The sequence below is a fragment of the Aquila chrysaetos genome, chromosome 25 (assembly GCF_900496995.4).
Source record: "Aquila chrysaetos chrysaetos chromosome 25, bAquChr1.4, whole genome shotgun sequence".
NCBI classification, from domain to species: Eukaryota; Metazoa; Chordata; class Aves; order Accipitriformes; family Accipitridae; genus Aquila; species Aquila chrysaetos.
The window spans coordinates 48,255-60,327 of NC_044028.1; the positions used below are offsets into that span (position 1 = coordinate 48,255).

Here is a 12,073-nt window from a genome sequence, read left to right on the forward strand (position 1 = left end):
GAAACAAATTAAAAATTAATAATCGTTTAGTCAAAATGCATTGTTCATAATTTCCCAAAATAATGATAATAATAAAAAATAGGTATTAAAAAAAGGATGTTCAAGCATGCAATTACTTAAATAAACACGCACAGATGCAGTGCATTTTCCTGGTCAGGAAACAGTTCAATATTTACTGTGAAGATTTTAGTCATCAATATGTTTGAATAGCAACTAAAAATGACATCGCTTTTTCTTTAAAAAAAATACAGCAGTCAAATGATGATACTTAAAGCAAGGGTCATGATTCTAGTTTTCTTGTTTTGCTTAAAACAGGTGAATTCATGTCATCAGAGAAAACATCATTCCTTTTGTAAGTATTTCAAAACAAAAGGACAGGGATGCTCATTATAAGCTGCATTGCCACAATGACATTGAAAATTATATCTTGAAATACTCAGCAAACGTTATGACAGTCAGCCTCAAGACCCAACTGTATAAGGAAGATACAGGACAGACATATAACCACAGACATACATAATATACCAGACAATAAATGTACACTGCTCTTTGCAAGAGGAGCAAAGAAGCAGCAAAGTAAAGGGAGTTTAGTTAAAAAATCTGGCCAAGTAAGAATTCTCTTAAAAATCGAGAGCCAAAGTAAAGCCCCCAAACAAACACTGTATGAAATGGTAGCAGAAGAACCATCTCTTTTCTGGTTCTTAATGCAGTCTTCAAATCCAGTTGAGTTTTGGCAAATACAATCTGCCTGCATGTCTTGAGTTTACGGGGCAAGGTTTTGGTAGCGGACGGGCAGGGCTGCAGGGATGGCCAGGAAAGGCCAGGGGCTGCCCCGTGCCGGACATGGCTGGTTCCAGCAGACCCCCTGCAGGACACAGCTGTGCCCTTCAGCCACACAGGTGGTGCCTCTGGGAGAACGTATTTTTAAAAGGGCAAAAAAATGCCACACAGGCAGAGGAGGAGGGAACAAAAGGTGTGAGAAACAGCCCTGTGAACACCAAGGTCAGGAAAGAAGGAAGGGGAAGAGGTGCTTCAGTCACCAGAGCAGAGATTCCCCTGAAGCAGAGATTCCCCTGCAGCCCATGGAAGGTTTGGAAGAGACCACGGTGGACCAGGTATTTCTGTGCACCCCGTGGAAGAGACTATGGTACAAGCAGGAATTTCCCTGCAGGCTGTGGACAGGACCAGGTCAGAGCAGGTGGATATTGCCTGAAGGAACTGCAGCCAGCCTGTGGAAAGCCCATACTGGGGCAGGTTGTCCTGACAGGAACTGCAGCCTGTGGAAAGGACCCACACTGGAGCAGAGACAAGTGTGAGGAGGAAGGAGCAGGAAAGAGTTACTGTTACGAGCTGATCGCTACCCCCCATTCCCCATGCCCCTGTGCCACTCCGGACAGGAAGGGAAAGGTAGAAGAGTTGGGAATGAAGTCAAGCCTGGGAAAAAGGTGGTGGGGGGTTGTTTTAGTTTTTCTCTTTGTTTCTCACCATCCAACTCTATTTTAATTGGCAATAAATTAATTTTCCCCAAATCAAGTCTGGTTTGCCCATGACAGCAACTGGTTAAGTGATTTCCCTGTCTTTATATTGTCCCATGAGCTTTTTCATCGTATTTTCTCCCTCTGTCCTGTTGAGAAGGGGGAGCAAGAGAGCAGCTGGATGAGCGTCTGGCTACCCACCAAGTTCAACCTATTACACCGCATGAACTATCCTCCACATACAAATAAAATTGGTTACAGTATTTCCTTCCTGTTCCATACTTCATGGTACTTCCAATGAAGCATAATCACTCCTGCAGCATAGAACAAGGCAGTAAATGAAATACCAAACAAACTATAGCATCAGGAGAACTGTTGAGCCTGATATCACTAGCAGAGAAATAAATTTGAAACTACACACATTATCAGTTTCTTTCCAGGTCTGTATGACGGGGAATATCATGAACAATAATGGAAAATGTTAATAGATAACATATAAACTCTTCTGGTGAAGGAACAATCTTTTAGCATCATCACTGGACAGAAAATTGTAAGAAGTCAATCAACCAAAATAAATAGAAAGCCCTAAAACCTCTGAAGATATTCCCACTAATATTATTGACGAGAATCTACATAAAACTAGATGATTACCTATTGAGACTGTAACATTTTGGATCATTCTGTATGGACCCCCTAATAACCTTAAGTATACAGGTACCACACTGTCCTGGTTTCAGCTGGGATAGAGTTAATTGTCTTCCTAGTAGCTGGCATAGTGCTATGTTTTTGAGGTTGGTATGAGAGGAATGTTGATAACACACTGATGTTTTCAGTTGTTGCTAAGTAATGTTTAAACTAAGTCAAGGATTTTTCAACTTCTCATGCCTAGCCAGCAAGAAGGCTGGAGGGGCACAAGAAGTTGGGAGGGGACACAGCCAGGGCAGCTGGCCCAAACTGGCCAATGGGGTATTCCATACCATGTGATGTCACATGTAGTATATAAACTGGAGGGAGCGGGGGAGGAGGGATCGCCACTTGGGGACTAGCTGGGTGTCGGTCGGCGAGTGGTGAGAAATTGCATTGTGCATCACTTGTTTATTCCAATCCTTTCATTATTACTATTGTCATTTCATTAGTGTTATCATTATTAGTTCTTTTTTTTTTTCCTCTGTTCTATTAAACTGTTCTTATCTCAACCCACGAGTTTTACTTTTTTTCTGATTCTCCCCCCCATCCCACTGGGTGGGGGGGAAGTGAGTGAGCGGCTGCATGGTGCTTTTTTGCTGTCTGGGGTTAAACCACAACACACACATACAGCCCTAGTAACAAAGAACCACCTTGGGAGAAAACAGAGTCAAGGTGGGAGGGGCACTAGGACTTGTAGCACTGTTGTCAAGATCTCAGAAATTCATATTTGGTTTAAGAAACTTCTTAATCAGTGTGATCCAGAACTAGTTTCTTCTAGCTCTTGCTATCAATAATGAAGCCACTGCTACAATCTGCCTAGATCTACTTGATGCCAAAACATCACCACCACTGAACATGAATTGTAAATTGCCTCCCCAAATGCTCTCCTCAGATCTGAAGACAGAAGCATGACACCAGTCACTTTATGTGAGGCGTCTTCTGCCCACCTTCAAACAAGTGAGCTGATGAAGTGAAAAAGTCCATTTCAAACCAATTGACTTTCCTGAATTCTCTGTTTGCTCTGAAGCTTCATGCATCCGCACACTACTGGGGTGATAAAATTAGTGATCTTGCCTAGAACTGTCCACTTTCACTGCAAAGGAAGCACCCAGAGGAGGAAAAGTTTCAAGCAGAATCTCTCTGGACATCTGTGTTATTTCTGAAAAGAAGCAGTTTACAGCTGCTTGTAATATATGCTTTCCCGAGGGAGTGAGGGCACTTGATGTTCACTTGGGTCAAAACGATTTCCATGCCTTACGACAAAGTCTTGAATCTGTAATACTCGGGTACTGTCCTATTGTCCTGGGTTCAGCTGGGATAGAGTTAATTTTCACAGGAACCTGGGAAGGGGCACAGCCGGGACAGCTGACCTGAACTAGCCAAGGAGCTATTCCATACCATGTGACATCATGCTCAGTATATAAATGGGGAGCGGGCTAGGGGGTGGGCTCTCGGCTTTCAGTGGGGGAAGTGGCAGAGCATCGGTTCCGGGTGGTGAGCAGTTGCACTGTGCATCACTTGTTTTGTATATTTCTTTTATTAGTACCGTTGCTGTTGTTGTTGTTGTAACTTCTCTTTTTGTGTTGTCCCAGTAAATTGTCCTTATCTCAACCCTCGAGGTTCCGTTTTTTTTTTCTATTCTCCTTTCTAATTCTCCTCCCCATCCCACCGGAGGGGGGCGGGGAAGAGTGAGCGAGCAGCTGTGTGGTCCTTTGTTACCGGCTGGGCTGAAACCACGTCACCTATCCACTGCGATCCCAGTGACAGCTTACATATTCCAACAACATCAAATATATCTGTATATTTCTTAGAGCCAGTGGGCTAAGGATGTAATAATTATCTTAAAGGAAGATAAATTGCATAATGCATAGACACCAAGTGCAAGCTTTTCTTCTTGGAGCAACAGCCAGCAATAATAAACTAGGGCATAGCTATAGTTGTTTTACCCTTTGCATCTAGAGCCACAGGGCAAGAAGGACATAGGAGGAACACGTTTGCCATCCAAGAATACAGTTTTGTTTGCGCAAGTTGAAGCTTAACACATATGCACAACCAACTTAATAATCACTGTAGACGTCCTTCAAAGAAATGTTAGCAAAACAGGTATCAGAAAATAAATGAAAGTACTATAAAAACCTGTCTGTTCTCTTGCTCTATCACTCTCAAAGGAATATGATAACAAAATTACAGTTCCTCAGTTTTCACTTCCTATTATTCTGGGTTTTTTCTCTCGATTATTTTCCCTTTTCTACTTTCACAAAGAAAAGGTGGCATTTTAATTTCTTGATGTCCCCCCCCTCATACTTCCTCTCTGCTGTCTCTTCCCTGCACTGCTCTCCTTTGCTATGTCTTCCTCTCCTGTCCTTTCCCAGAAGAGGCCAAATGGCTGAATACTTTCCAACAGACCTTCAACTAAATTGCTCCTTCCAGGTTAGATTTATAGAACAATTAAGTCCCTAACTTGCAAGTATTAAAGTCCTAAAGGTTGCTAGCTCCTTCTCCTCAAGAATTGTCCCTGCTCCCCCTCTCAGCAACCACCTAACCATGAAAGTACTTGTCCATCCCCACAGCACATACTGCCTGCTGTCAGACATTTGCAGCACTCAACATGCAGGCAGTCAAGCTCAAGTGTAATGCCTTCCTGTAAATGCATGTGAGTCCTTCCATCAACTGTTATGCCCATGGGCCGAAGTCATTAAGCATGTTAAAAAAAACCCAAACCAAAACGTTTAACAGACTGATCCCTTGCAAAATACAGACAGTTTGATAGAGGTGCAATCCCTTTACGCCACAAAGTTAAACAGCTGGAACAAAACTGAGGACTCTTCTTCAAAGTCTTTGCTGTCTGTAACTATTTTGGTGAATAAAAGTTTAGAAAGGTAAGAAAGAAAGATATTTTAAATTAGTATAATTTTACAAATTGGACCTCTTACTTGCTAATCCAAGCTCACTGCCTTCTTGATCTTCTAATTCTCTCTCTATGGACGCGACGTTCACATCATTAAAATGCAAATCTAGAGCAGAACCTGTTAAACAAAATATTGTATCAATGAATTATCCTTGAATTATCCATAAAACTATCATGATGGCTGAAATGAGGAAACTTTATTTGACTATTTTTGTTAGTGCTTCCATCATAGAACTCTTTTGCATCTAGGTCATAATCTTAAGCATACTACAGACACACAGTGAAGGATATCCTCTGTATTTTGTAAAAGGGAAAACTTTCATATATATGCCATTACAGCTCTTAAAGCTGGTAAGGTGAACAGAGGGTAATGGAGAGGTGGCTATCTATCTGGATTTTCAATAAATCTGTGTCACCTCTTGTGCTTAGATGTACGTCAACAGAAAAAGGAAAAATAAAATTTGGATACCTATGTAAATATTTTTTTTATTATTATTGATTAAAAACAGGTATTATATCTGGGGAAAGGCACTGTAAATGCCCTTTACAACAGTTAGCCCTTGGGGTAACTGAGTTACATATCAGGGCATACAGATGTAAGGAATGTCAGAATATTCAAATGAAAATGTGCAATATTTTAAAATAAATAAAAAAGTAAAAAAATCAATGTTTCATTTAGACTCAACAGTTAGACTGCCTTTCAGTTTAAGGCTTATGTCTGTCTAAAATTTCTCTGGGCAGTGCCATGAAAAAGCTCTTAACAGTATAATCCTTATTAGGTCCACTGCTTATAAAGTGTTAGAAGATGGGTATTTTTTCCCTTCTTCCTCTGAACTTCTTTTCCGTGCAGAAAGGTGCATAATTAAGGAATTTATCCCTCTGTATCTATACTTTAACTAATGTTGACAACTGCAGAGACAGAAAGACAGGAGCGAAGTGTGCATAAATACTGATTTTACAGGTAGGAAAGTGACTATCCCAGTCACTGTGTTCAGTGATAGTGATCACCTTTGTAAAGAATTTTTAGATTTTATGTTGAAAATCATTATTAAAAACTGTCATAAAGCCTGAATGAATTGAAAAGGAACAAACAGAAATAAAAGACACACTGGGTTGTGTAAAAGTTTCCAGAAGATCCAAAAGGGATCTCTTGATCCCTTTGGAATTAGACTGATTCCTCTCTCATAGCCTAGTCCTAAACATTAGGCACTATAAACTGCAGAAGATCTTTGGCAGAAGTACTAGACAGTTGTAAAGGTGCTAAAAGTCAGAAATCGAAAGGACAATTTGGATCATTAACACAAAATCAGTGCAAAGTTACTATGTATAGGCATTTCCTAATGTTGACTAGGCTATCTAACAGACTCCACAGTCTTGGAGCTCCAGATAATACATAAAGGGAGTTACTGACCTAGAAGCAGGACCTGCAGAACTGTGCTCAGCAGGAAGCTGCCTAAGCTGTCCAGGTCAAAACACCAGCTAAGAGATAAAGTTCACATACTACACAGTGACACTCATGACAAAGATACCTGAGAGTTAGCATAGCTCTTTGTGAAGTTACTAGTCTGGGTCTCAAAAGCGACACAACTTTATTAGTATGGAGTTGTGCCCAAACAATAATCCTTATCTTTCAGTAATACTGACAAAGCAGCTTGGTGTCCAACACTGAGAGGGAAGAAGCTCTCTGCATCGTCATTTTGGCCTGAAGGGATAGGCTCCAGCTTTTCAAAGTTTTGCAGCAATAACCTTCTCTTGGAGACTGGTGCCTAAGCCAGTACTTCTATACAATAGAGTAAGGAGGGGAGAGATGGCCTCCTTTTATTTGATGACTCAAGGCTTAGAGTGGTCACAAGTGCTGTGTGAAACCCAGATTAGAAGTCCCTCTTCCATATTGGGTTTTGGATCCCCATTGCTGCACTGTGCCTTCCCTACCTTTGCCTTTTATACAGGTAAGGGCCTTTCACCAGCAACACTGTAGCCTGCCTATCTTGCCCTTTCACCCAACTGCTCTGGTAGTGCCTTCCAGAGTCTCTGGGATAGTATGTTTCCCTTCTTGTTCTCCGGCTCACCATCTTGTTACACTCACCATCAGGCACCTGCCAACACTCAGAGCATTGTTATGGTAGGTTCTCAGGGGAAGTGGCTGCCACTGCTGTGAGAATCACGCTTCCTTTCTCCTCTTCTCCTACTCCTTCCTGATTGTAGCTTTTGATTTACATTAGAGGGACCCAATAATATGTTTGGCCACAGCTCAACAAGCAATTAGCACACAACACCATCCACTGACCAAAGTGTGCTCCAATTAACACTAATAACATCATAAGCAGGAAGAGCCCATAAGGAGTTTGGGATGGTCTGGATGAAAAACTATAGTTAATACAGTTAATATGGGAAAAGTATTATGTGGGAGAGAACCAGCTGCTGCACTGGAGAGGATGCTTGTCTGCCCTGCCTGTCACTTCTTTTCCCACCCAGCCGCTGGGACAGTTTTCTCTTTCCCTTTATTCTATCTCTCTTTTCTTACGTTTCTGTACTTATCTGGAAATAATTTTCACCATTATGTGCCATCAGCTAGGCAACCCACTAATAAATCTTCACACATGTGAACCTGTCTCAACATCCTTTGTGCAAAACCGCCATACACCTGTGAGAGCAAAAACCTCTCATCACTATGCTGCAGGGTATTCTGGGAGAGGTCCCTCTCACCAAGTGAAGATGTTCCACGTTCTTTCAAAGAACTCAAAATTCTCTCAATCATGAAATGAGAGGCTTTAAAATCCCATCATTAGCACCATCATTATCTTTAAACAGAGAAACAAGCTGGTTTTTTCAAGCTCTTGCAATTCCCCACATCACCCAGATGTTATTAATATTTGAAGTTATTTGCAGTGTCAGGCTCAGTATGTTGCTACACAAGTAGGACAAGCAGGAATAAAACACAATGAGGCTGACATAAATCATACTGCTCGAATAGTAGACCAAATCTAAGCCTGCACCCTTACTAAATCACTAACCTGTCATGTTCTCCTCATGTGAGGCCTTAACTCATTCTGCCACACTCGTCCTCCCCTACCACAAAAAGGACTGACATGTGTCCTTACTGTTTATTATCTAGATTTTCAAAGCTTAATTTCTGATACTTTCTGGGTCTCTCAGATTCCACCTCACATGGTGGAAAGTCAGCAGAGTACAGGGAGAGAACACAGCATCTTAAGATGACAACATATATGGGAAGCAAATGGAGAGACACCAATTTTCCTTGCATGGCAAGTCTCCCAGACAGGCAAAATCCCCATGCTTGAGTATCCAAGAAAAAGCAACAGAACCAATCAAAACATTCCCAGGAGGAGGTCCACCCAGAACCTAACACAGACAACAGGGTGGAGTATCAGGCTGACAGATGTCCCCTAATGTTAAGGTTTCACCTTCTCCCTACTACCACTTGAGTCATTTCCCTTCACTGCTGCCCATTCGCTATTTATTCCTCTCCAAATCTGTCTCCTTTGATGCTTTGCTTATCTAATTTCTCTATTCTCTTAATTATTTTTCTTTTTTTGGTAGTAATTTTCAGGAGGACTTCAAACACCCTGCAGCTTTTATGTTCTCAGATTATGCTTCTTTCTTTTTTTTACCAGAACAAAACCGGACAATGCAATCAATCTCCCTTGACTCCGACAGGAGTAGACTGCAACAATATACCCTCTTCCACTCCATCATTCCTCAGTTTTCAACATATTGTCCAAGCCTCAATGCTAAATACTAGTTCTAACTGATTGGTATGCTTATTCCCAACTCCCCTGCACCCTTCTCTTCCCCAGCTCTTGGGGACTATTACTCAGAGAGCAGACACAGAGGGCTTAGAGCTCCCTTTGAGACTGAGATCAAGGGCCACAGAAAGGGCTACAGACCCCACTGTCTGACTAAGCTTCCTCAGTCCTTGCTAACGTAACTCTCCTGCATTTCCCCTAATCCTTTATCCAAACCCATTCATCCCCTTTTCCCATAAACACCTAGCCCCTTCCCTTGCTGCAGCTCTCTTTCTATCCCTTTTTTTTGTGATTCTTCAATCCACCACTTCCTGCAACAACACTATGTATTTATTTTCTGTTCTACAATAAGGTCTTAATTTTCTGCTCTATTCAGATTACGTGCAGCACTTTATTTTCAATGCCATCCTGTATATCCATGAAGCAGAACTCTGGAAAAAGAATTTATATAGAGATGAAATTCTTTTAAGGAAAAAAAAACCCAAAACAAATCTACACAGTTGCCATGAAGTACATTGACTTATGCATACATGACACAGGTATTTTAAGATTCATATTTTGTTAACAAACATAGCATACTGAAAACTGTTTTAGAAAACCATCCGTAGACAGCAGAGGCATATTCTAACTCAGAGGAATCAAGAGTCTCTTATGCTCAATAATATAATCACACTGGGACATGGGAAACATAGCATATCACTGTTTAAACGACTTTGCAACACTTCTTCAGTATATCATGATTTAAACATTATACTGAACTAGCACCACATCTACTATACAGAAATTAGACCGTGGTTTTTATTGTTGTATGAGTAACTTGTTACAGCCAACTAGCCTCTACTTATTCCAGAAGCAATGTTTACCCTGAGAAAAATGTGATTTCATTCCATAATGCATCTTAAAATATTAACTGTAAGCCGATGAAATTACATTATTTGCATAGAATCAAAACTAAAATTCTGCTCATTCTAATTCTGAAATTTAAAAATAATTTAAGATTTATTTTCTGTTCTAACACACAGATCATCAAACAAACCTTTAAGGAAAGCAAGCTATACGCTTGTGAGACTGCAGAGAAAGATCCGTCATTTAATATTCTGCATAGATTTTTTCCTAAAAAAATTAAAACAGTGAATGCCTAACTCACCATGCTGAAGTGCTGACTCACTCTCTGCAGTCTCCTCGTTGCTGCTACACATCGATTTAAACACAGAAAGCTTCAAGTACACCAGCTAATCACAGCAACTCCCTGATCATGTGACTTAGACCACAGAATGTGAAATACAGCACCTTTCAAATCACAACATTCCCTGCCACGGCCTCCTCAATAAACCACATTTAGTGTAAAAGTGCCACAAATTTCAATGAGTTTGTGAATAACACTAAATTAAGGGGAGCAGCTGATACACTCGATGGCAGGACTGCCATTTAGAGGGATCTCAAAAGGCTGGAGAACTGGGCTGATGGAAACTGCATGAAGTTCAACAAAGGCAAATACAAAAATGCTGCACCTGGGACAGAATAATCCCTTGCAACAGTACAGGCTGAGGGCCAAATGATCACAAAGCAGCATTGCAGAAAAAGATCTAGGAATTCTGATGAATGGCACATTCAGCATGTTCTGTGGCAATAAAAGCTAACAGCATATTGGCCTGCATTAGTAAATGTGCAGCCAGCAGGTTGGGGGAAGCGATTATTCCCCTCTGTCCAGCACCTGTCAGACCATAGCAGGAGTACCATGACCAGTTTTGAAGTTCCCAGTGTCTAATTATTACTGAAACATTTAACTCCTTTTATCATTTTCCACATAAACAACCCAGCTGGTTGGAAGCATGGGAAAGGCTCTGGGCTAACGACAGAAATTTTAGAAGTATTTCCCAGAATCTGTCTTGTGTACCCAGAAAGTAAGGGCTCCTCCTCTTTGTGTCCTTTCAGATCTGGTCCACAGACTGTGAACAAGATTTTGTCCTTGAACACACAAATAACCAGACTGGAGAATATGCAGCCAGCCAAAGAAAAATGTCCCATTTTCATGTGAAGATGGTAAGATCTGTAATCGCACCTGCTATGGCAACATCAAAAAAAAAAAGTCAAATCTCATCAGCCCACCAGAAGAAGTTGAGGAGACAGTACTTCTACTCCTAGCAACACAGTGAGTTGCATTATGAAGGTTTTACACATTTTTTAAATCACTGGCCAATACCAATGCCAAAATTCCAGTTTAAATTTCCCATTCACTCATTCCTATGCTTATATTGAAAACCTTGTGAAAAACAATGATTTGGGGTGAAAACATTTAAATTAAATTTCAGATATTGCTTTTAATTACATATAATAAAGCAGATGCGTACAACATTACTGTCTTCAGCAATAAGCTCTTTGAACCTATGCTGAAACAAGCAGAACTTGAATAATGCAACAAAACATGTACTATCAGAGATTAAACGTTAAGACTTACCTATTACCGATTCAACTGTGTTACTGCCAGAATAGAACGGGGGAGCTTTGGCACTCATAGCAGAGACAGTTGTAGGAGATGAAGTATCTGATCCAAGACTGGAGGCCAGACTGGAAGTTATACTTGAAGCAAGTGGATTAACCGCTGAAAAAACACTGAGATGGTTCTGTTAAAAAAAACCAAACAACATATGCATACACACACAAACACACTTACACGGATGTATGTACAAACATATAAAATAAACAGAATGTATTTTTAAAAGTAGTTATTTTAATTCAAACAGAAAGAAATCCAGAAGAACCCTCTGAATTAATAGATTAGGATAATTTTCCTTATCATTTACCAGCAAGTGCATTTCTCCAATGTGGCTGGACATCACTACCATACAAGGGAATTCTGCTTTCAGAAAAAAGGTATTTAAATACTTGCAAATAAGCTCTACAAACTTAATTAGTTAGCTGAAGTCTGATGCTCCTTTTCAAAAGGAAAGTATCTATGGAGGAACTGTACCATTTCATTATGCATTCGTACACAAATTATATTCTATATTATTTTTCTGACCTGCAAATTTTCTCATTTAATCTAAATGCAATTGGTACATAAACTGATCTTCGATTTAGGTAATTGAGAAACATGACTGCACTGCACACATGTATCACATTATATAATGACCTGTACCTGTGCTACTTCTTTCTAGCTGAACATTTTTTTCACACAAATCACACATTTAAATTATAAAATGTAAGAAATGCAAACAATATGTAACTATGTAACA

The 12,073-nt window shown here is 40.3% G+C and overlaps 1 protein-coding gene across 22 annotated transcripts in view; it reads right to left on the bottom strand.

Annotated features, from left to right (window-relative positions):
• UNKL (unk like zinc finger) overlaps nucleotides 1-12,073 on the bottom strand; it is a 63,352-nt gene that overhangs the window by 9,013 nt on the left and 42,266 nt on the right. For 20 of the 22 annotated variants that reach the window (XM_030002202.2, XM_030002210.2, XM_030002204.2 and 17 more), the window contains 2 exons: nucleotides 11,296-11,461; nucleotides 5,096-5,188 (listed from right to left, as the gene is read on the bottom strand). In XM_030002202.2, the coding sequence (XP_029858062.1) occupies nucleotides 5,096-5,188; nucleotides 11,296-11,461 (259 nt within the window). Of the gene's footprint in view, nucleotides 1-5,095; nucleotides 5,189-9,984; nucleotides 10,735-11,295; nucleotides 11,462-12,073 lie in introns of those variants that run through there. The other 2 variants (XM_030002220.2, XM_030002219.2) reach the window with 2 other exon arrangements.